This window comes from Harpia harpyja, chromosome 15, assembly GCF_026419915.1.
Source record: "Harpia harpyja isolate bHarHar1 chromosome 15, bHarHar1 primary haplotype, whole genome shotgun sequence".
Taxonomy (NCBI): Eukaryota; Metazoa; Chordata; class Aves; order Accipitriformes; family Accipitridae; genus Harpia; species Harpia harpyja.
The window spans coordinates 2,400,321-2,425,768 of record NC_068954.1 but is presented as its reverse complement, the minus strand read 5'-3'; the positions used below and the strand labels follow the sequence as shown (position 1 = coordinate 2,425,768).

Below are 25,448 nucleotides of genomic sequence, written 5' to 3'. Positions count from 1 at the left end.
GCCTTGGCTTATATTTCCTTCTCTGCCATCCCTTGTAATATAAAGTGATAAATGACTTTGCACAGCTTCAGTGGGTCCCTCTTTTGTTTTTATTAAAGATTTATCTGGTAAAGTGCAGAAACAGTCACTACTTAGGTATTTATGAAGTGCCAACCGTCTTCACAGTGTGACACTTACAGAGCCTAAACAAAGATTTTTGATAAGCAAGAATCTCTGGCTTTAAGCCCTGAGATTCATACTAGGCTCCATACAAGCAATGACAGTTTCACGAGTGCTAAACACCTGGCACCTCTAAAGATCCCGTATTTTTACAATTTGGGCTCTCCTACGTAACAGCTTCTGTACTTCACAACCCGAAGGCCACCAGACAAATTCTCTCACAACAGCAATTTATCTCACCTAAATTCACACATCCACAGAGCACAGCCATCCACCTCTGAACATCGGCTTCCCTTCAAAGCCGATGGAGAGAAACAGGCATCTCTAGAGCAGGAGCCATGGCATTCTCATGGAAACACTTAAAATGGGTCAGATGAGTCATACCTGTAATCTCCCCGGTTTTCTCTGTGGATAAAGTGTCCAGATCAGGTACAGACATCTACAACCACTTGAGATGAATGCTGTCCTAGATGACTTAAGCCAAGCTGACATACTACAGAAGAGCTACAGCCAACTTCAATGTACAAACCCCACCAGGAAGCAAGACCATAGTAGCTACAACTTTCTTACCATGATTGGGACGCCAATGTCTGGCCACAAGAGATCCTCAGAGGGAAGCTTGGGAGAGTTCCACACTACCACAACTTTATTTAAGTATGGGAGACCATTGAGCCTTTCCAGGGAGTTCATCAACACTTCCTCCCGCTCGTAAGTCAACATCACTACTGTGAACTGCTCCCGGGGGACGTTGCCACCCAAAGCAGCTTGGAACTCCTTCCCAGAACCACCTGCTCCTCCACCAATTGGTCGAAATCCAGTCCCAGACCCCAAAAATTTTGCTTCTGATGGTAAAACAGGGTCAAAGGGAGTGTAGGGGAAGAGGTGGAAAGGCCCCGGAGCAGAATTCCAATTTCTGTAGATGTCCATTGCAGTGAGGGTAAAATTGCGGAGATATTTGGGAGATGCATAGGGTGGTTCCGTTTCCACAGGCCCCAAGTCCAGATCACCGTTGTCTGCCATATTGGGGTCTGTACCAGCAGCTTTGCCAGACCGGTGGGGAATCTCCACAGCGGTTTCTTCTCGGATAGGAGCAGCTGGGATTTGGATTCGAGTCCTTATGATAGCTAAGACTGTGCTGAACACGTTGTCAGAGGTGGAGAAGTAGGTCTCCCACAAGAAGCGGCCCTGCCTCCTCATGGCAAGGAGATCGTTGTCAGAAATGCTTCTCAGAAGAAAGTGCACTTCTGTGATACGTGGCTTTGGTATAATTAAGGCTGCCTCGTTCCACCGGATCACATCATTATAGGGTAGCTGAACTTGCTCTCCGAGAACCACTGGGATGGCTCCAACTTCCAGAGCCTCAAACAGTCTCATGGCACACCCAGCGGAGATCACTAAATGGGTGTCCCCTGGGGTGATTATCAGTGCAAAAGTAGATAGCTTCAGTAGCTCTAGTCTGTCATCCCTTTCTCCACACAGAGCCCACTCAGTGGGCAGACTCGCCTTAGGCTGGTTCTTACATGTGAACTCCACCAAAACAAAGTCCAACTTGCTGTCCTGAACAGCCTTCAAGGTGGTAATGATCCGATCGTCATAGTCAGCTGGGGCATTGCCTTCTATTTCCTCTTCAAAAGAGCGAACCTCTTGCAAGCTAGATCTGAGAGACTCGATCTTCTCCCCCTGGAAACTAAACAGATATTTACGCTTGACTGGCACCTGGGGCGGGATTTCTAGGAAATTGGGTTCCGACATAGCGTGGACCAGAGGCGATACCACAATATCAAACCCCGGTCGATACTGCACATCATAAAAGGTGGACTGGGCAATCATGGCGCGCCCTGTGCTGATGTTGTAAATGAAGTTCTGAGTTTCCGATTTCCTTGATAAATTGATGATGAGATGGTTATGTCCATCAGTCCTCCAATATGGCAAAGAGTGCAACTGTTGCTCTAGTTCAGTAGGTTTTGGCATTACGGGCTCTTGCATTTCCCCCACTAAAATTATATATACACAAGCAATATTTGCATTTTCAGTAACATAAACATTAGTTCTGACAGTCGCCTCAAAGGCTTGTTTAATTAAAGGGTCTAAGGAACTACCAAAAGGGTAATCATCACTGTTGTAGACATAGACTGGAAAGCCAGATGTCAATGGGCAGCGTGAGTAGTCAAAGCAGTTGTGTAGCCTGCAGTTCCGGTTGGATTTTGGCAGGGGGAAGGTTGCATCGTCTTTGTCTGGCAGCAGCCGGATGGGCAAGGAGAGCTTGGGCTGGTTCTGAGCCATCAGCTCTTTGTAGGAATGCTCGGTCTGGCTGATGACATTCTTCAACTGCAGCAGGTCCTGCTTGGCATTTTCAATGCTCTTTTTGCAGGCCTCAATCTTCAAGTTGAGCTTGGCGATCTCACTGTTGAGCTCCTGCCGCTTGGCCTCCAGCTGGAGCAGCTCCTCGCTGACTGACTCGCGGATGCGGCACAGGTCTTGCACATGCTTTACCTCGCACAGCTCATTGCCAGTCCGAGGGCCAAAGATGCGCTTGCCAGCATCATCCGCATCATCGATGGTGGTTAGGTAGTAGTGGGCAATGAGGGGAAAGAAGACGAGGATAATGAAGAGGGTGAAACTAAGCCAGGTGAGCCGGATCCGACTGGACCATCTCAACACCCACGGCTGGCCTCCGTTCCCCACTCCCCCATTCCGCAACATCGTATATCCAGTCATGAGTTCAAAAGTTGCTGCGCGCCCAATCACGTTGGATCAGTAGCCATAACCAAAAGAGTTTTTATCGCGAGTCTCTCGAAAAAAAATGTTATTGTGCCTGCTTAACGAGAAGCCAATAGAAGGGGAATTTCATCTTCTTGTCGTGCTGACGGCTTTTCTACAGTCGTTTTGCTGCAGGCGCAACTTTTGATCCCGTTAGACTCAATCATTGACCTTCTCACCCACCCCCAGCCCACCCTTGGTCTGCAGGCAACCTTTGCTGGAAGTGTCACAGCGTTGTCATGGTGATTCAAAGTCTCAACCGGCAGAAGAAAAACACAGTGGGATCAAGCCAAACTCTACCGCTGCTCTCGACATCCTGCATTACCATCCAATGAATATGTAGAGGCACCATCCATTGTGGAGAAGGAGCCAGGAGAGACTCGTACAAATGTCAGTCTTTCTCATCCCTGCTGCACAGCTGATGCTCTGCCATTCCTACAAGAGAACAATCATATATTCAGACAATGCAAACAAAACGACCCCTTAGTGACCTAAGACATTGCTAGTTTTTAAAAGCAACCGTCCTCTCTGCAAAAGAGCAACCTTCGTACATGTCTTAACACCTCCGGGGTTAATACCAGTAAAGCTGAGAAAGTGATGGGATTCATTAGATGCGGACACATGGCTTTCTCCGGCCACTCTGCTTCTCATTAGGGTTGCATGCTTCAGCGGCCAGACCAGAAAAATCACAGCCCTTGGATCTGGTTTCCTATTTCTGCCTCTGCCACCGTCTTGCTGTGTAACTTTGCAGAAGCTGCTTAACATCTGCAAGCCCCTGTCTCCTCATGTACAAAACGGAGATATTAATGTACACCCGCTCTCTCTACCCACCTTTTACTGGCGTGTTGTGAATTTGTACTGCATAACTGAGTGTAATCACTATTGTTCTGGTCTAGTGACTAGAGCTGATGAGGAATTTTTAGACGAAGTGTTCTGCTTTCATTTCCTGCTGGAAAATTTTGATTCACTACAAGAGAAAGTTTAAAGGGAACATACTCCTGTTGACTCTGATTACCTCCACTGGCTGGCATATGAGAGAGAATTTCTGGTCAAAACTGGAAAAGTCCACACTGTACATCAAAGCAAAGATGCCGAAATTAGGATCCGTTGGGTCCCACACCACCGAAACGGCATCAGCTTGCTTAGATAAGCCTTTTTGCTTGGAGAACTCTGATATGGCACTGAATGCCTACCTAGCATGGGCATAAAAATCAAGGACACAGCAAATTCAGCTCTGAGTCTTTGGTCTATGCCAACAGATTTAAATCTAGGCCACATGAATATACTACCACTAGAAACTCTCCCTTCCCTTCTATTAGCAACCAGTGAGGTACCTCAGTTTCTGGGATATTCTTTCATATACTGGACTTCCCACATCACTGATGAATATAGTGCTGCGCTTAGCGTCAACTCTTGCACAGCCTCAAGAGAAGCTTATTCATTTCTGCTTCAATTTTTAATTAGAGGAAAGTCATCTACACTGGTGACGGTCATTTTTCACTAAATCTATTTAATACTCCTCTCATCTACTCATCAAGAATTAGCAGAAAGAAGGTGAGGAAGCAAATCTCAGCCGAAACAGAGACCTGGAAATGGGCCAAAGCAAAACAGAAATTCACCTTAAAGGAGCACAGCGAAGTCAGGAATACTTTTCAGTGTAGCACACAAGCGCGTGTCAGAAAAAAAATAAACAGAAGATTTGATTTTAACCAGGAAAAATCATAATGAAAGGGGAAACAAGCAGAGTGATAAAGGACAATTCCTAGGCCTATTTCGTTACAAGGCCATTTGTTGTCGGTAGCTTAATGCCCCACAATTAAATGGGAATTCCCCCCAGCCTGACCTGCAACTGAGTTGCACAGGAGTATGGACACTTAAAATTAAGGCAGATTTTAAATTCATAACGTTGTCTGGCAAACAGCACTGGTGTAAATCTCAGAAAGCCGGGAGGATAAAAGGGCTAAAAAGTCAGCAAAAGACTAAATCAGCTTTCTTGGATCTTGGCAGTACAGTCGCTGCGGGCAGATGGGGGAGGCTTCAGCTCTGCTGGCAGGACATTTTACTACTATTCTCTGTACACCAACTTGCATTTGCCTGGGCTGGGAGAGAGCCTGGTGATGAATGTAAATCCCCAGTGCTTCTGCACGGCACTGTCAGTCAGGCACAGGGAGCCCTGGCAATAGCAGCACACTTGTATCGTGCCTCTGGGACTACTGCTACACACAGAAGTGTTTTAACATGCACCAGTGTAGAAACCAGGCAACTGAAGGCAAAAATAGTAATAAAAAAGCTTTCAAAGTCTATTTTTCAACTGGTTTTCCTCCTTTTTTAAGGTCTCCCCAAGAAATAAAGCTCCTGCTGTCACTGTCCATGTGCATGCACCGGTCAGTCAGTCCCTGCTGTTTGAACCTGGTCTCATAGGGACTGCAAAAATCTTAGAATTGCTACTAGTTTTCTGCAAACAGCTGGCCAGGAGATGAGAGCTGCCTTATTAATCCTTTTCCCGAGGGAAAAGCCAAAGCACACGCTCACTTGAACACCAGCGAATCTAAAAACCAGCTTAACTTCAAGGCACACATGGGAAAACAAGCTCTGCTGGTTTTTTTGTTTGGGGATGCCATGGGGTAAGTGTGGTCAAACCCTTCAAGGTGTTGAGACAACACAGAAACAAGGGATCATAAATGTGGCCGAGAAAGAATGAGGAAGCACATGGACATGTTGCTTCAGACTGGCCAAAGAAAACTGCAGCCCCACAGGCAGTAAAGGCAGTCCCAAAACTTATCAGCTGAAACTGCATCTGAATCTTGTTCCTTTGTAGTTGCTTTACCCATTTATGAGCCCTAAACAGTAATGAAATGGCAAACTGGACTCCCTAAAATGGCAACTGGGGTCCTTGAAAAGCTAAATCCATTGCCCCACACATGATCCTCTGCAGCTGTTCTGCCACCTAATCCTTCCAGGGGCTCCTCTGGTCCTTCCACACAGTTGACACAGAATAAACTTTATCCTCCTGACTTAAAAACAGGGAACTGTGGGTTCAGGGAACAGGGCTGTGAATTAGAAAAATCCATACGCTCAGAAACCTGAAGCTGATAAACTGACTCTGCTGCTAGTTTGGAAAAGACCACACGGGAAAGACCAGAGCAGGCTGTGGAGGGATTTAAAATGCAACACACGTGGCTTGGGATCAGTTAAAAGTATTGACTGTCAGTATGAAATATGTGCTTGCGATAAAGCAAGCACTTTAGCCACACTCTCAGACTCTTCTTCATTACTAAGACTTTATTCCTCATCAACTCGATAGAGTCTGAGGTTGTAACACATTGTTATTAGGACTTCAAAAAAAAAAAAAAACCAAACCAAAAAGCAAAGTAAAAACCCAATCTGTGGTTTTACCAAGAAAGACTTCAGTGTTGTATTTAAGAGCAATAAGCAGCCCTGGGGGAAAAGGCTGCTGATTTCCATAGCTCCCAAAAAGAAGTTTGGGAGTAGGAGAAACAGGTTAGTTGCTGCGCTCTCCAGCCAACTCATTCCTCTCGCTCCCTATTACTATTAAGTTCTTTAAACTGATCGAGCCCCACACTGAGAAACTCCTGTTGACATTATAACACAATGTTGCTGCCTGATAGACCTAATTACACACACACACACACACACACACACAAAAAGAGGCAGGAAGAGCTCTCAGGAAATCAGAAGCTCACTAATTACCAGAGCCTCTTCCCAAATGCCAATCCGACCGACTTCTCCAGCATGACAGGTTTGCATGCTGCAGTTCCTTCTCCCACAGCACAGGGCTGCGAGACTAAACTGCTGTTTGAGCACGTTGTCACATCTTGGTTCAAATCTCAGGCTGTGTTCCCAGCTTTCCTCGACTCCACAGTAGGCACTCCCCATGCCAGTGAAGTTATGGGAATACCTGAGGTTCTCCCTCATTTTGCATTTCTAGTAGAAAGAGCCAGGCTGGTCTGATCTGTGGATGCTCATGCAGTCATTACTCCGCAAATGTTCAGTCACCAAGGTCCTTTTGCAAACACCTGAGCACACCTATTCCTCGCTGCTTACACTTCCTTTTGTCCATCTCCCCTATAAAATTAGGGAAATATTGTTCCTTTCTCAGCATATTTGTGAACAGAGCCCGGAAATTTTAAACTTACGGTCCTCCAGAGCTTAGCACAGCAATAAATAATCATTAGGCACAATATGGTAACACAGACTGCACTGAACTTTCTAGGAGGAAAATCCACAGGGATCCTGCATCCACTAAATTACAGCTCCCAAACTGCCTGTATGCCCCCATACTTGTCCTTACACTCTTTCCTCATCAATTGAGGGGTCTGCAGCGTTATCACTTCTATGTTCCCTCCACAAACTTTCTGCTGTGCTGGCCCTCTCTGTGGAGAACAAAGCGCCGTACCCACCTCTGTCACACTGGTTCCGTCCCGATGAATGGCAAAGGATGTCAGGGAGTGCGTGTTAGTGGCTCCTGTGCTTTATCTGTCCAGTCTTGAATAGACAGTTTCTATTGCCAAGTCTCTTTTTCACTAGCACTAAAAATGAAATCAAAGATAAAAAAAAAAAAAAACCCACAACACTTTTTTTTAAAAGGAGAAGCAGAAAATTCTGCTAAACAAAGAAAATACAGCACATTCCCTCCCTTTAGAACAGGGTTTCTGGTGAAACGGAAAAGAAACGAACACAAAACAGCCCTTCAGCAATGATAACTTTCTACTTCCTAATGCACTCAAAGGAAAGGATTACACCCCAAATCTCCGATCACTTTGGGAACAGCAGCAGTTGAACAAGGAGAATAAATCTATTAGGTGTGTGCTTTAAGGTACGTTTGAGAGCAGATGGAAAATTCACTCTGAAATGCTTCACATGCTACAGCCTCAGGGATCATCACGAGGGATTTGTACCATCTTGAGAGCTCACAGGTACAGAGAAATTCTCCTAGGCTAAGATCAATGCTGCTACACGCACAACCGGTAAAGGTCTTGTAATCTAAATTCAGGGCATAAACTGCATCCCTGGCTTTAGGAAGCTTCTATCTCAACCAAGGAACATTCACCACATTTGCAGCTCCATGCAAAGTCAAACCTGCTTCCAGCCATGCTCCCCATGTGCAGCTGGGCATGCGTCAGGTAAAGCAGTCCTGGAGAAACACTCCAAGAAAGCTCCTTCATGTGCTCGCTCCAGCAAAGTCAGAAAACCACACATACTGAAGAAGGCAGTGGCTGACTCATATTAGGGGAAGTATCATGTACGTTCGCCCTGTTCTTCTACTCTTTCCCTGTGCTGCTTGTGTGCTCTGTTGGAAACAGGTTGCAAACAATATGGACACGAGCTTTGCACCGTGCTTGCTACCTTCTCTCCAGCCAGGCATCCTCCTGCCCTGACAGCATAGGACCAGTGCTCCTGGTACAGCATCATTTCATCTCACAGTGTTCCCAAATGCATATCCTGCAAGTCAGAAATCCTCGGGGGGCGGAGAGAGAAGGAAAAGACCCAGTGCATGTCCGAATTGCCCCAACAGCTCATCTGGATGGGGAATAGAGCTAGGGAGAAGAAATGCAACCAAACAGAAAATGCAGGACCTTTACAAGAGCTTTTCTGACTTTTTTTCCTCTGCAGACCCTCTACCAACCTTAACTGTGAGAGCAGAGAGGGAGCAGAGAAGTATTTGGGGTGGTTTAGAAGTAGCACTTGAGGACAAATCCTTTGAGAGTTGCTTTCCACCCCATGTTCTTGGGGGCGAAGGGCGCTCACTCCTGCAACCACATCTCTCATCAAGGGCACTCCAGCATGCAACACCCCAGGGCACCAGCCCTCAACCCATGCTCCCGCCCTGGAGATGCTCAGTGCCAGGACCTGCAGGCTCTCTGGGCATGAAATAGATAGCTAAGTCTGCTGCAGCTGCCAGAAGGATGAACTCTGCTGTTGGTTGCAGAGCCCCAGCAGGGAAGTTCAGGATCAGACCTTTCTCAGAAGCAACCCACCCTTCTGAAGTTTCATGGCAAGAAAACCCAGAAGAAACATCATCAGCTGATAAACCCAACAGGCAAGACCCCAAGATGCACATCTGTTTGTACTTCTGCTGGTGCTTTTGAGAGCTTATGACAGGTAAACAGGGAAATCAATACCCAGAAGAGATTGTAGAGCTAACCATCCCAGGTGTGGAGGTAAAATGGAGTGCTGCTCCCCCAAGGATGAAAGTTGAGTTGCCTCATCATCACAAAAAGGAAAAGGAAAAGAAGGGAGGGAGAACTGGGAGAAGTGCACTGGACATCTGGGCTGGGAGCAGGAAGGAGACGACTGGAAGGGTTGGGAGTGGGGGTTCCTCCTGCTGACTACCTGCAACACCAAACCCATCTGCGATGGCAGCAACCAGACCTTCCAGGGCTCCCACACTGGCAGAATGAAAAAGCACATGGAGGTGGGGAGTGCCATCAAACTGCAGCTCTGGCCACTACCTGCTTAGCCAAAGTTGGCCCTTGTGATAGGAGGCCAAAAGATATTCAAGACTCAGCTGGACAGTGCCCAAGTTCAGAGACCTCCAGAGGTCCCTTCCAACCTAAATGATTGTATGATTCTGTGTCTGAGCTCTCGGGTGGCAATAATTCAGAAATGTAAGCAGAAACCTGGAGTCAAGATGTCCTGGGTCTGCCTCCCCTCTAACACTGCCTCTCTCCAGCACCCAGGGGAAATCACGCAACCTCCATGCCTCATTCTCCCTCTTTACAGCTCCTTCAAGGCAGAGAAGTGAAGAACTGACAGTGTGGCTTATACCTTTTTGTTCCCCATCTGGGGCACAGGGACAAGAGCATGCTCCAGGACATGCTCAGTATTGTGGCAAGCAGAAGTTACAGAAATCTCGCCCCCAAGTGCTTCTAGGTATCTGCCTGCCTTGCCCTCTGCAAAAGGCAGCCACTGAAGGTCTGTCATGCTGCTCAGCTGAGGTTAACCAAGTGGTTCATGAACATTCAGTTATTCTGATGAAATCCTTGAGACAGTAAAACCGCATCCAGTTTTCAGAGAGCAGGTAATGGAGATATGGAGAAACAACTTGCCCAAGGTCACCCTAGAAGCTGCACCAGCTTGGGACTCACTCCACATCTAATTGTCCTGTCCACAAGATCATCCGTCTTCCCAGCCTACCTTTTTCCAGCAGTTTCCTTCTCTGGTGCCTTCTTGCTTTTTGCATAATGCACTGCAAAATATACTTTACATATAGAGCTTTTAGTTCTTAAATTTATTATTTAGTGTTGTTTTCTGGTAATAAACCAGCCATATTGTTTTATTTATTCTTCCAGGCTGCACACAAGCACTTTTCCGCACAAAGAAATATCCAGCTTATGAGCAAATCCTTTCATGTTCTGCAGTACTGAATGGCAGAGCACCCTGGGTGCAAAAAGTTCACCCCCTCCAAATCTCAGAGCAAGGGACCGCAGGGCAGAGCTTTACAAGAAAGCCAGTAAATCTGTACAACCACACAGCGGCTGATGTTGTACTGCTCACCACATTCCCATTTACAGAGTACTGAAGATTTTTTGGGACGCGGGAAGCAAGCCAAGGAAGCAGGTACTTTGCCCCATCATGTGCAGTGGCACAAGCTACTGGAGGAGTAGGTGCATGGCTGATCTTTTGTTCACTGCTAAAAGGGATAAATTAGGTGTGGGAGGAGGAGAAAGCTCTTTTTGCTTTTACCTTGAAGCAATTAATGAACAAGAACTGTCTGAGGTAAAACCACAGTCAAGAGCCAGGTGCTTTGCGTCATACGAGAGAAGCACAAAAAGGTCAACTCCAGACGGAGGAGAGGGCTGGCTTTCCAAATGCTGACTTTGTGAAACAGCTCAAGTCCTTGGTATTCTTTCTGGTTTTGAGCCCTAGATAGCTCAGGCACATTATTTTCCCCAAGGCAAAAATACAAACCTCTCTCACCTCCCTAAAACACCATCATCACCACTTCCTCAGCAGCAAATGACCACGTGGCAGAATTCAGGCTCCTGCTCTCTGATAGGTGCTTCAGGTCATAACTAAGCACAAATTTAAAATTTTCTTTGTCCTGGATATGTTATAAGAAAAAGGAAATATTACCCGAACAGCACAGAAACGCACACAACTTTTAACAGCATCTCACTTAGCAGGGTGGGTCACTATGGAAAATAACCTGTCTCTGTGGGTTTTCTGGAAAGCGTGCCCATTTCCTGCACGCAGCGAATAAGCCAGTTCTGGAGACGGAGCATCTCCATCGAGGGGCCTCTAACAAGCATGAAATCATACAGGTGGCTTCTCGTGGACTTCACCAGGCAAGGGGGCAGGTCAGCAGTAAGTCCTTGCAACCCAGGCATGCCGGGAAGTTTACATCCACGGAAAGCCTACAGAAACCAGGGAACCCCAGCTGCTACATCCCCGCAAAGTGCAGTGACATTAAATTCGTCAGTGCTACACGGCCAAATTAACCAGGCTAACCAACTCCAAATGTACCGGCCCTTCCTGTAATAGCTCTTTCACCCGCTCCCTGTCTTCCCATTTGTATCTGTGCTGCTGTGCATCTAACACCAGCTTTTCCCCTCCTCTCAGAAAAGCCTTTGATGTGCGGGGCGGGCAGCCGCACGCAGTCTCATTAGCAAGCTGGCGGCCTTCTGCACTTTTTGGAGAACGCTTCATCACCATGTAAGTGGAGGCCGCTCTGTTTCAGACAGCCTGATCGATCATGCCAAGTAACTAAATTACCTGACATGCCATAATCACCCGTATTTATATAGCAGGTGGATTCTTATCCAACACAGTTCATTACAAAGCAAGCTAAAAATTCAGATACACAAACATAACTATTGCCAGGACGCTATTAATTTGGACTAGCTTCAAATGGGGTCCTATGGGTAAAAACCCCTCTCTCATTACCAGACACCTGAGTCACACAGTTCCAATTAAGTGAGGAACATTAAATGCCTTTCTGCTGCACTCAGAGGCATGCAACACAGCAGGAACCCAGTGGCTTAACTAATATGCATCTTCACCATCTGCGTAAGTTTTAGGAGAAAGATGTCACCATGCCACATCCCATCATGCCACCACCTCTGCTGGGCTTGTGTAAAAGCTGTCCCTCTTTAACTGTAACAGCATCCTAGCCCCACTACCACTGTTGTTATACCAGTGGCTGGTAGCACTTGTGCATGGGTAGGCTTTGGAATGCATATGCTTATGTAGATCTGGCCACATACAAGAGTGGAAACTCACTCTGCACAGAGAGACTGAATCATAATAACTGCTTCTGGAGAAATTACACCTCCAACAAAAATCAAGCCCAGACCAGGATGGGCTGGAGAGCAGGCTGTTCTCACCCTGTCTTAGTGCAGAAGGATGGTTAAGCTTAAGGTCAGCCATGGGGAAAAAAATAAATCTAAGGATATTCTGCCCTTTTTCTAGCCTTCTGAGAAAAGTTGATGATTGTCCTCCCCCACCACACAAATGCCCCCAGCTTTACTGGTCCTTCTGGATTGTATCACACAGTGTTTTCCTCCTGTTTCTTTTTTGGACCCCCCAGGAGCATCTTTCACTCATCAACCCAGCACTGTGCCTTAGCAAGCTTTTTCTAAAGGCCCACCTTAGTGGTGAACTGAGTCACGGTGAACATGCATGCCTGGCCGTTCTTCTCCCCACCTGTTTAACCTGTGAGCTTCTCAGAGCATAGCCTATCCTTAAAACACGCAGAGAGCACAATGAAGTGTATCTACAGATCACCCTCTTGTGCAAGGTACCCACATGCTGGCAGAGATCGATACAGCATGTAGCATCCTTGCTGTAAAAATGCTGCTGGCATCAGCACTGTGCCAGATAACACCCCCACCTGAAACCAAGAGGCACCACTGGTACAGACCTTTCAGGTAAGATCTCTGCCAGCTAAAGCAATGTTATGACAGCTGAAATAAAGAAATAAAAGCTAATTACTGTAGTCATGCAAAGCAAAGAGGAACCTGACCAGGTGACTTAAGCTGGCCTAACAAACCAGATGTTTGCAGTCCAGCTAATGCATCCGTGCAGGACACCTGCACTATACAAGTTAGGATGTGCAGATGTGGAAGCAGCCAAATACAGCACTTCGAAATACACAGAGAGAATGAAACACGGTGCCTGAAGCTTGTGGGTGTGCTTAACGAAGTTATTAACCAGCAGAAGAGTGTATGATAGAAGATAAGCACTAGCAGAATGCATGATAATTAAATTTCTACAAAGCAAAGTTGCTGCTTGGATTTGAAATGCTGGATAATTTGACACATGCTGTGTGCTGTTTTGTCACTGATGCCCAGTGCTTTGCTTGCAAGATATCATAAAGAAACATAAACGACAAACCTAGTTTCAAGCTGCGTGGCTGGAGACGACTAACAACACCCAGTCCCTGGAAGAGGCAGGATGGGAGACAGCAAACTCCACTCAGCATGTGTGTCCAGCAGAGAGACTGCTCCTATCATAACGGGTAGGTAGAAAACCATGCAGAAAACACTGGGGGACAGATGTAGTAATAACAGACCAGTTAGGAAGGGCAAAGCTACACTGTTCTGTTTAATGAAGGTCTAAGAGAGAGGTGAGGGAAACAGGGATCAAAGGAACTTGGCCAAAGCTGGAGGTGAAGGAAGGAATTAACTTTTCACCTGCACAAGGTAGATTCAATCACTGAGCAAGATTAGATGGGTTTTGGAAAGCCACAGGTTATAAAAGTTAAGCTAAGGGTTAGATTGAGTCTGCCTAGAAAGAAATTGATCAATTAAATATACCCACTCACCAAATTTTTAATAATGCAGCATTATATTAGCCATCAGGCAACCAAAGGAGACCTCTGCTCTGGAGCAGCATCCCTCCAGCCCCAAGCTTGTGCCTGCGCTGAGGGTCCCAGTGGGGCTGCTCCCTCCCACACAGCTTCACTGCTGCAGCTCGGATGAGATGCAGCCCAAACCAACTGGCTCCCTTTTAGCACTTCTTAGTATCTGAAACTTAACAGGAGAAAACCCCACCAAAACTGTTAATAGCAAAACTCCCTAGTTTTACGAAATTCTTGTCATATACATAATTTACGTGTTATTTAATTTTATTTGGACTCTTCCAGTTCCCAGCTCATACCTGGGGCTCAGGAGGCAGCAGCAACCCGCCATACTCCGGGAAGCACAAGTGGGATCCCATACTCACACTGACATTTTTTTGCACTCTCATGTGTTACGCAGTGTATTCCTTACCAAACCGCTGCTTCACACCTCCGCGATGGCCGCTTTTATGAAATGCTTTAGGATCCTTCAAAGTAAAAGGTGATTCTGCCAACTCTCAGGGCTGTGAAGTCAGGGATATTAGGAAGAGTACGGCAGGACTGTTTAAGGACTGCAAACTTAAGGAGCAAACACAGCACTTCTTTTGACCTCAAAAATTACTTTTTAGGATAAAAGAGAAGAGGTCTTAAAATAAAAAAAGCACAATGAAATGCTTCAACCAATGGCACTGCCACATGGAGCCTGTTCCTTAGCATCCTGGAGCAGATGTGCTGCACTCAAAATGTCTTTGTCTATTAAAACTGTGTCAGCTTCAGAGACTCCAAAACTCCCTGTGGCATAAACAGAATTTCTAATGAACAGCTGCAGGATACAGGAGTAGCCACACAAAATGCAGCTGCCGAGATCATTTTCTTTGCCCCTCTCTCACCACCCTTCCTCCGCTGCCAGAATCCTACTTTACCCCATTTGGGTGTCTCCTGTCCTGCCTCTCCCACAACCCCACTGCCTCACTGTGTCTTCTGCACCTTCCACAGATGAGCACTGTCAGCCCATCAGTTTAGCTCATCCATGTCCTTTTTCATGCTTCCTTGTGACCCACCTCCATCCTCCTCCTTCGCAGCAAGTCAGGTAATGACCAGCGGTTTGAGGGCAGACACCCAGCACAGGTTTCCTCTATTGACATTTATTATTTCCAAAGCCTGCGAGCATCGCTGATCTCCGTGCCTGCACATCTCCTGGTCTAACAGAGCCGCACTCCCACACAAGCCCTTGAGCGCTCTCACACCTCTCCAGCCTCTCCGAGAGCTTTGCTGCTGCTTTGCCTGCTCGCACCAAGAAAGTGCAAAAGGGAGAAATAAAGGAGAAAAACATTATCACGCCAAACCCTGTAATTCCACAGAACATGAGCAATCCTCAGGGAAGGATTCAGCCTGAGTAAATTGAAACCCACTAATAGATCTTTTAGCTTCGACGCTGCCTTCCAGGCCAAGGCACCAAAGCATGACTCCTTGTGTGAGTTGTGGGGCTTTTTTTTGTTTGTTTTTGTTTTTTTAAATCCTCTGTCCTTGAAACCAAAAACCTGTCAAGCATACAGCCTGGTCCAAAGGCACTTCCCAACTGCTCTCCCAAACCTAATGGTGTCCTGTTAGCTAGCTAGAGAAAGAGCTGGAATGATTATTAGTTTAGTCAGGCACTTGTAACGGCCCCTGCAATGCTCAGCACTGTACTTAGAAAAAAATATAATTGTTGTTTCAATGTAGCCCCAACAAGTACTTCTGGGAACACCAGCACAAATGAGGCCTGAATTCTTACTGTTTGATGCCTTCAATCTTCTATGGGGTTCTCCAGTACCCCATAAAGAGCCTTGGTTTCCTATTTTCAAGACACTTATAGGGAGTCAATGCTTTGGTGAGCTCTATCCCTCTAATTTGAGTGAAAACAGCTGATGGGTTCAACTGTTATTGGAAGACTAACAGATAAGACCAGATGCCAAAGTCCCATTTTATTAGAACACTCTGACAACATTAAAGAGCGTCTAATGCTAAGCAATAGTGTCTTTTTAAAGAAGTCCTTATTAACTGGTATTGAACACGCAAGCCAGCTAAATACCTTGTGGCTTTGAGACAATCTGTCTGATGTAATCATATAATGTCTAAATGCTTTAGCTATTCATCCACTGCAATGAGTGGTGAGACTGGTGCTAGCACTGAGCAGCTTAAACCAGCCAAGGTTTTACAAAGTTGATGGCTTAACAGCTTCCCTGGACTGGCAGCAGGATGTGCAGGTCGGATCTTATTCATAGCTGACAGGGCTTCAAACAGTTAACATCGCTAACGTGCTTTAATGGCCCACAGGAAAAGTTCCCAGAGAAACTGTGTGCCACAGATATTGCGGATATGCTCTGGACTTTGGAGATTGCCCAAGTAATCCTCACCATGCGCAGTCCCACCTGCCAGTTCACAACAGAAGGTGAAGAGAATCCAAATGTTAGAAAAGGAGGTACATTTGGGAAGGCTGAGGCTAGTTTGGCAAGGACATACCAGCCTTAAAAATACTCCAGGCAGAAATCCCCAACACACGACAGCTATTTTTGCTGGGTAAGTAGGGCCAAATGTCCTTGGAGCAACTCAGAAACGGGCAGTAGGACACACTGCCAGCACAACACTCATGTGGATAAAGCAATCGCTTCCAACACAAGCTGCTGTCTCCCAGCCATCATCCCAAAGATCAGACTATTTCCAACTCACACCAAGTTCAGGGACCATTTGCAGAATAGATGCCAAGAGGTCCTAATGGACAAGGGAGCCACAAATGTCTTTTGTGGCCATTTGCATCAGTTATTGTGGACAGAAGAGTAAGGCCTAGCATCTCTCATGCTGTGCCATCTCCTTCACTCTCATGTCAGTGGCTTGAGCCATAAATGGCTTAGATCGCACAAAAATATTGCAAGGGACAGCACAGCTATCTCCCTTTTATGCTTAACAGCATAATAGGTTGGCTAGCGCGTGAGTTAACTATTGCCATCCACTGGACAAAAGCTGCTCATGTCCAGAGTAAACACCTGATGCCCAGCCAAGAAAAGGGGAGTCGTTCCCAGAGCCTGGGAAAGCTGCCGGTGAACACACGCTTTGAAGGGCTCAGCGACACAGCCACCAACTCCACTGCAAACGTGCCATGCAGACAGACATGAACGCATTGGCTTGGAACCAAGTCATTAAGATAGCCACAAAATTCACAACTCAATTTGACCACTGTATAGAATCCAATAAAAATAATAAAAAACCACGAGGATGGCTATATTAGATCAAACCAATGATCCATCCACTTCAATCCCTCATTCCTGAGTGCTCATTTCCAGCTGCTTTGGTGCAAAATACTCATAAATCATAGACACAGAACAGCTTATTCGGAACAATTTTCCCCTAACCACTAGCAAATAGGAGTTGCATGAGCCCTTTAAGAACAGAAGCTGTCCACCAAAATACTTTTTTGAAGCAATCAATCATGTACATTCTCATCTGTACAAAGTCTGAACTGCTAAAAAAGAAAAAAGAAGAAAAAAAAAGAAAAGGAAAACCACATCAAGCATTTGGTTTCATAGCTTCTTGCAGCAGCGAGTTCCACAGCTGAGCTCCGCAAGTGATTTGCTTTCACCAGCTTCAAATACAAACCCTCCTAATTCAGTCTGTGCCCTCTTCTACAGTGTTAAGCACCTCTACAGTGATGGGTACAACAGGACTCTCACCCAACTCACTACGGACCCAGAGGAACAACAGTAAGAAAGCCACCAGAACAAAAGCTGCCACCTTACCTTCTCTAAGCTCCCTGATGTCCCACCACGTGCTCCTCACAGAACTAGACAGCATTAATTTTTTCAGTCTTTGCAACCATCAGTGTTGGCAGAGAAGTAGAAATACAAGGATCCTACCGCCAAGAGACAATTTCAGCATAAATTTGCACTTCTGCTATTGTCTCATCCTTCCTGATGGACATCCTGGTTCTCTGGTACAGCCCTACGGTGGAGCAGCCCTCCCTCTCTTTTATCCAATGTCCTCTGTAACATCTATGTTCTGTTTCCGTTCAGTCATTTCCCAAATTTGTGCTGAGTTTCTTTTTTTTTTTTAATTGCTCTCAATATGTCACTCTATATTACTCAACAGCAGATTTATTTAAACGTGTCAATGCTGTTGCTTAGCAGATCTGACTGTGCTTTACAATTTAAGCCTGCTTCAGAATCAAGTGTTCCTCTTCCCAGTGCTCCCCAGCATGTCTGGATCATCAGGAAGTTTGAAGAAAACAAAAATGAGTCCAATTGTAAAGACAGTCCACTGGCAGGCCTAGGAAAGCTTCACTAGAGATCCTTAAAAACAAAAAACAAAGCAAAACAAAAAACACACCAGCAGAAACCACCCTAGAAGAGGAGGGGTTGTGCCAAAAAGCCCACCCAATTTTTCTTCTTAGTCAGGAAGCAGTATCAGGTGCTATTTGTCTTCCATTTTCCACGTTGTACCCACAAGCCTCAACAGGAGCCCATCAACTAAATGATCATCAAGAGCTTTGGAAAGAGTCCTAATACGGAGCTAATATCAGCTTTCCCCAAGCAGCAAGCTAATTTTAGGTAATGGCCTTCCACTGCTCTATAAAAGGCCTGGAACACCCAGGTGAGAGCATGTTCTGACCTTTGAAATTAGACTTGGGTCTTTGCTGAGAGAGAGAAGATAATGTGCAACTAAATCACATACACAGCGTTTTCTGCTTGGGCTTTTCAAGCTCTCCAACCAGCAATGGCATAGGTTTAGTCACTGCCCCCACGGACACCAACTCACACATTCAAAGCCGAGTACCTGGAGTGCCTAATGGCTCCATGCAGCACAGGCAAGCTCCGCAGGCAAATTCAGCGAGAGATCGAAGCTGTCCCAAAATGCTTATGAAAAAGACTAAGCAAAACCAAGAAAACGTCATCCTTCTGCAATTCACTGAAGCATAATAAACGCAAGTGAATTGCCCAAGAGCACACCAAAACCTGCCACTAACAGATAACAAGTCTTCTGCACATTTGTCCAGGGCTCAAACTGCGAGGCCATCTCCACAGGCATGTGTCCACTCGAGGTGGATTTCACCTGTTGCCCCTATGCTGACCTCATCTTCTGCCCCAAAATGTCCAGCTCAATCATCACCCTGCATCCCTCCAAGCCAGGCTGGTTTAGGGGGAATTAACTCCCATAAACCGATGCCATCAAGACAATCTCCAGCAGCTGCTAATTCCCGATTTGGACTGCAAATCACACCCAAGAAACCAGGTTCACAACCTTGGGAACTGATACCACAACCTGAGTCAGCCCAACCGAAGACAAAACTTGCAGCAGGACCTGCCAGAAAGGCTGCTGATGGGTTTCCAAAAATAACCCAGTTCCCTTTCTGTGGTGCCTGATGTCCGTTTACTTACAGCCACCTAAAAATAGTCCTTTCCATTTGGATCAATGAAGAGAGCTGACAGAAGTGAAAGACGCTCATCACTCCGCACACACACAAGACTAAAGGAGATAAAATACTTTTGAAATGCAGCATAGGGAACAATCCCATGCTGGCCCCAAGAGAGCCAGCTGGATGGGCCTAATGATTCTTCTCCAGCAACAGCTGTGATTGAGTTTATTTCCATTTTTTGTGATTAAAAAGAAAGAGACAGATAAAAGGGAGAACAAAAAGTCCAAGATTTCAAAAGGCACTAAAAATAAAATAGTTTGTATTCACTTGGCACCCTACCTTGACAGCATTTTATACATGATAGCCAAGCAGTCCCCAATAAACCAAAAGGAAGACATAAGTAATTTATAGGCAGGGAAACCAAGGCACAGAAATGTTACAATACCGACTCAATCATCAGTAAAATCAACAGCAGTAGTAGGTTTAAAGTGCAGGCGTTCCTGATGCACCTTCCTATATTCATGCCATAAGACCCCTCTCTATTTATTCTTCATGGAGGCAACGTAATTGTTTCCATTGCCTGGCAAGTGTAAATCGATGCCAAAGAGTTCAGTGGCTCCTCACAAGGAGTTACAGTCCATTTAGCTGATAAAAGTTAACTGGTTTTCAGAGCCTGTTTGCACCTCACAGAGAAAACGCACTTTTTCAAAATTCAAACATACAAGTTTAGCAGCAGGATGCCTGAAATTAATCCTTTTATTTAAACACTAACAACTTTAAGTGTCTCTAAGCAATTGTAAAGGCTTTATTAGCTAAGGCAATGAAAGCCTGAGAGCAGCCAAGTCAAGACGAAGCCAAGGTTATCTAAGTTTCCAAGCATTAACTTTGACAACACAAACTCACTCTTGAGAGTATTCGTATCTCAGAGCTAGGCATAAAGAGGACAGCAATGCAACTGGAAAGGCTGCACTTACCCTGCCCAGCTGCCTGCATGGCACCTTGCTGCTGGCAGAAGTCTGTGGGCAGGGACAGATGGAGCAAATCATCCTGGAAGCCATTCCCATGGCCATGGATGGCAAGAAGGTGCTTGGGAACAACAGCACAGAAGTACCATGGGCAAATTGTAGCTCACTGATCTGATTGTCTTCTGTAACCAAGTGACTGGCTTGGTAGATGAGTGTACAGCAGTTGACGTTGACTACCTTGACATCAGCAAGGCTTTTGATGTAGTCTCCTATGACTGCATATACAGAGGGAAAAGAAATGACTGGAACAGGAACCCAGAGAGGTGGTAGACTCTACACCCCAGCGATGGTCAAGCCTTAACTGGACAAAGCCTTGAGCAACCTCATCTACCTTTGTGGTTAGCTTTACTCCAAGCAGGACGTTGGATTAGAGACCTTCAGAGGTCCTTTCCAACCTGATTAGTTCTATGATTCAAAGAAATGCCAAAGAGAAGGTGGAAGTCTCTCCTAGAGATACGTGAACTAGATAAAGCTGTAATGTATAACAAAAATAACTCTTTGTAAGCTCTTCATTGAACAGATGACCTGGCGACAGGGGGAGGTCTCCCAGCACACTGTGCTTCCTTCTCTCTAAAGTTTACATCTTGACAGAGGAATACATCTGTTCAATTAAGACACATATACCACTTCCACTTTAAAATTCGAGGTGCTTCAGTGGTGTCATAAGACTTAATACCTGTAGGAGGTGATAAAACATTCATGAGAGCAACACTGTGAGATTAAATGGGTTGGGCTGACATTAAAAGACATTTTAAGAGACATCCTTTTAAGGATTCCTCTGCTCCTATCCTTCTGCTCAACCACTGCATAATCATTTCCCCAAATCCTTTCATGTATCCAACATGCAGAGAAATACACAAGGCATGCACATCCCAGACTGGATCCCATCTGGCTGCTTTAGCGGGAGGAAAAAAGAATGGATTAGATGCTGCCTTTGAATTCTAGGTGTCACCAGGTTTGGGATTTTTTTTTTAGAAATGTGTTGTGTTGTTACTAGAAAGTGTACCTACTGAGTTCCACCAAAGTCAAAAGCTCCTCTCAGGTTCATTTTCCTTTCAGCTTGCTCTAACAGCTGTCTTGCCAAAATCCACAGACGACAAAAATCTATAGTTCCTAGTATACACACTTTGTAGTGGTTTCAAGTGCAGAGCAAAGTTTTCACCCTTAATATGGTCTTGTAAGGCACACAGCTATCTTCCTGAGTTTGCTGGTCCTGATCCAGAAGGAAAAAAAAAAAAAAAACAACCTAAAACCACAAGTCACTGTTTTTGCTGACCAGGATTACCTGACTTAGTCAATGTCAGCAACCTTCAAGGACACGGTATAACAGAACCAAGTGGAAATCACAAGTGCTGGAAGCAGTTCCCTTAAATCCTCTAAGCCTCTGCTTCTTCACTGTAAGAGCCATTTAAGTGCTGATAAACTCACTTTTAGATTATTTTCATAAAACTGAAGGTCAGCAAACAATTTGGTAACTAAGACTGTCACATAATTCTCAGCCTGATGCATAACTCAAGCCTACTCCGCTGAACAGACCAGGAAGCAAGAGGTATGCTGCCTGTTTTGATGTACGACGTGCCCCGTGGGGTCACCAGGCCTTTATGACAGATTTCTCAGAGCCACGTCTTGCAGCAACATGTATTTTGCAGCCTCTCCAAGCTCTGACTACACTGATGCAAGCACCGGCACCCCTCTGCAAAACTTGGCCATGTTTAGTGACGGAGTCTGCTTTTGTGCATCCCTTGGCACTGGATGACTCCTCCTGCTTCACCAGCTCAGAAGTTGCCTCTTGCCCAGGGTGGCTTTGCAGATGAAGAGCGAGCAGCCGCACTGACCAGTTCTCAACAACCCATCCCTGCATCTAAAACGCTCCTGATTCTCTTCAAAGTCAATCTGAAGAAACTCACTGATCTTGGCCAAAACCAGTCTCTGATATAGGGAGGTCATTCTAGTATCAACCAGTGGAGGGCAACCACACACATACACAACTGTCAGCTTCCTACTGCCTAATACAGGAAAAAAAAAAGAAAAGAAAAAAAAAAAGCACTTTCTTCCCATTTCCAACCATCAGAAGAGTTTACTTTACCTTTCCCATTCTGCCTTATTTATGTCTGTGCCCTTCCTTGTGATGCTTAAACAGCGTCCCCCAAATAGCAGAGTATATTCACCTGAAATTAGGCAAAAGAGAACCTAAATTTCTCAGTTCCCCCACTCAGCAGCAGTTCTGCTCTTCTCCCCATACATGAGAAGGGCCTGCCAGGCCACACAAGTGAACCATGCAGCAGAAAAGCAACACTTTTCCCCCTTGCATTTCAGCATATAGCCACATGGACAAGATCACTGGAAGAGTTTCACCATCTTTTTTTTTCAGATGCAAGGCCTGAGCCATAACATGCTACCCAAATTATGTACCAAGAGAAAATAGCAGCTGTGATCTAGCAGGAACAGGTCAGCACCTGGCAGGTCTTCAGCAAACAAAATTCTTACCCAGCTAAGCAACATGTGCAGGATATAAAGGAGAAGGCAGGTGAAGGCTGTATGGGTCCTATGCCACACAGATAAGCCATGGTGCTTCTGACTCACAGAAGGCAGCAGTGCATCCCCTCTGGATGGCAGCTTCTTTCATGCTATCTCAAGATGAAAGGCTAAAGCAAGCTACTATCTTCAGAGGCTTGACAAAACAGAAAGCCAAATCAAATAATGCTTTAGCGAGAGGTAATCCAATAGTTTCAGCTGAGCAATTGTTCGAACAGTCGCAGTGTTTTGGTACAAAGACAGGTTGAACATCAATAATTCTGAAGTCCAGACCAAGCAGATGTTAAGCAAATAGGAAACAAAACACTCCTTTTCCTTCACCACCCCGGCAAGCTCAGACCTCCTTCCACAGCCCAACCAAGCAAGCGTGTCTGTGCCCCAGCCAAACCACAGAGCGAGCAGAGCAGTGCTGCTCAGCGTGCCACTGCGTTAACTTCCTCAGCTGAACCGATAACCCCCCAAGCTTGTCAAGACAAGTTGGTCGCTGTACATGCTGCTGACCAAAGGAGAATACATCAGTCACAGCTGGTAATTTGGGCACTGGAAGCAAGGAAACTGCTTGTGAACTGGCTATAAATAGCAAAGGGACTGGGGATATTTTCTCTCTCTTGTATACGCCTGCCTGCCCTGCTTGCACAAACCCTCTGAAACCTGTATCAGCCTGCTCTGATGCTCTCATGATTCAAAATAAGCAGGAGATGGAGGGGAAAGGGTCTGTTCAGAAGAGCTCAACTACCGTAACTTTTATACCCTCGAGCAGGATATCCTGCAAGTAATGCTGTTCCTCAGTACTTCGCTGGAAAATCCATGGAAAGGCAGGTGTTTGTGGGAGAAGCACTGGGTGACTCAGCTTTTCACCCTCTCCTTTCTCCCTGTCAACATTTCAACAGCACAACATGCTGGTGTTACAGGGATGAAACACAGGGACTCGCTTAGTACCTGAAATGGAAAGTCAGCAACCCAATCACCTCTGATTTTTAAGGATACTCATTTCTTCATCATCATTATGTTCCATTGTAAAAGTCACTTTACAAATCTCAGCTACTCTGGGATGCTGAGTTTCATCATTGCCTGGGAAAATGTTGATAAACAATTACTAAGGAAAAAAATAAAAAGAAAGAGGCAAACAGAAATCAGTGCTTCTGCTCTGTCCTCCAAAGGATCTTTCTGCACTCAAACCTGGTTTGGCCACAAGGGTTTTAGTTGGCACAGTTTGCCTGTAGGTTGTGCACAGCACCCAGAGTACCATGCCACAGCACTCCTTTGCTGCGTGCCAGTAAAACACTGTGGCTTTCCAGCCAGGAGTGGTTTTCAGTATCATTATCACTGGAAAAAGGGGAAAGAAGGGCTCTGTGGTTTTGGTATGGGCTGCCCTGGCTCCGAGGCTGCGCCAGTACACCCGCCTGTTCTCTGGCCCTGAGTCGAGCTGGTGTAATCCAGCCACTTTCATGCTCTTAAACTTTCTCACCTTCCTGAACACAGCGGCCACATCCGACCTGCCTTGCGGGTTCAGCTCCTGGTTCTGCCGACTTCTGGTCCATGGCTGGGGATCATGTGGTCGGTGGTAGCCAGCCGAGGCCACCGTTGGGTGGGTTACACCCTGGGCTAGCGAGTCCCAGCACCCAGGAGCATCCCCTTGTGCCTTGGCAACCAGGCTCCCAACCCTGAGCTGTGCATCTTGGAGCAGAGCTTGGCCTCAACAGCCCACAGCTGGGGAAGGATTGGGAATCCTGATGTTACACTGGTTCACAGCATTTAAAAATAAATAAATACCCATGAAACACATGGCAAGGGTTATTACTTCAGCATGTATAAAGGAGACAGTGAAGTGACAGAGAACTTCACTTCCCACTTTTTGAGGGGATAATACAAACCAGCAGAGCAGAAAGAAATCCAAAACATCATTTATCAAAGCAGCAACAGAATTTTCTGTCAAAGGAGAGATTTCACAACAAGGATGCTTTTGGCATGGGTGGATTCACGACAAAACAATGAAGCAATGGGGATGATATATGATAGTTTCTTTGCACACAGTGCTGAAAAGCTTTCAGAAGCTTTATAAAATTAGAGCTACTTATGTTTAACAGCTAAAATGAAAAGGTGGGGAGGGAGTGCTTCCCCCGTGCAGTTCTCTAGAAGCAGAGCTCATGATTGTACTCAGCGGGAAACATGCTACTCGTCGAGAACTCTCAGCACCTTCCCTCCCACTGAGCTGCAGGCACAGGGGAAGCTCAGTGATTTGCAGAATTGGGTCCTTGCTTTTGTTCCTCTTGCCTCTCTCCCTCCCCACATACTCTCCACCCTCCCTTTGACACACACAGATGGAAAGACTGATGATAACACGCCAATTAGGTTATTTGAAGCCTTGCTACTAGCTACTCTAAATGCAGACACATGAAGCAGCAGGATTCTGCTGGTGACATTTGGACCACAAATGAAGTCCCCAAGAGTAATAAACAATCAGGTAAAGAAATCTGGAAAGAAATTACCCAGCACACCTCGTCTTCTTGGCCCCCATGAGATCCATATAAAATGTGTTAATGCATCTGATTATGATCTAAATTATGTACAGAGGCTCCTGCCAAGCACTCTATGAAGTTTCTTTATTGTTAAGTTGGAAGCTGTTTAAGAATGGTCCAGTCATCATGTTTCAAATTAGATTTGGGAAAAAACATTTTCCTACTTTATTGCTGGCTCAGAACACAGGTTTGTGGGAGAAGGTCGATATGCGGTTTTTCTCTGCTGAAGAAAGAGCAGAAGTGGTGAACAGAACAAAAGAAGA

General features: G+C 45.7%; 1 protein-coding gene across 17 annotated transcripts in view; it reads right to left on the bottom strand.

The window, feature by feature from the left end:
- The window catches only part of EXTL3 (exostosin like glycosyltransferase 3), a 160,074-nt gene that overhangs the window by 34,839 nt on the left and 99,787 nt on the right, over positions 1 to 25,448 (bottom strand). For 13 of the 17 annotated variants that reach the window (XR_008238513.1, XR_008238514.1, XR_008238512.1 and 10 more), the window contains one exon: positions 730 to 3,354. Coding sequence is in view for 14 of the 17 variants with exons in the window: in XM_052809913.1 (XP_052665873.1) it covers positions 730 to 2,877 (2,148 nt within the window). In the remaining 3 variants the exon portion in view is untranslated. Of the gene's footprint in view, positions 1 to 729; positions 3,355 to 7,340; positions 7,479 to 10,860; positions 10,967 to 20,080; positions 20,101 to 23,416; positions 23,606 to 24,134; positions 24,294 to 25,448 lie in introns of those variants that run through there. The other 4 variants (XM_052809915.1, XM_052809920.1, XM_052809918.1 and 1 more) reach the window with 4 other exon arrangements.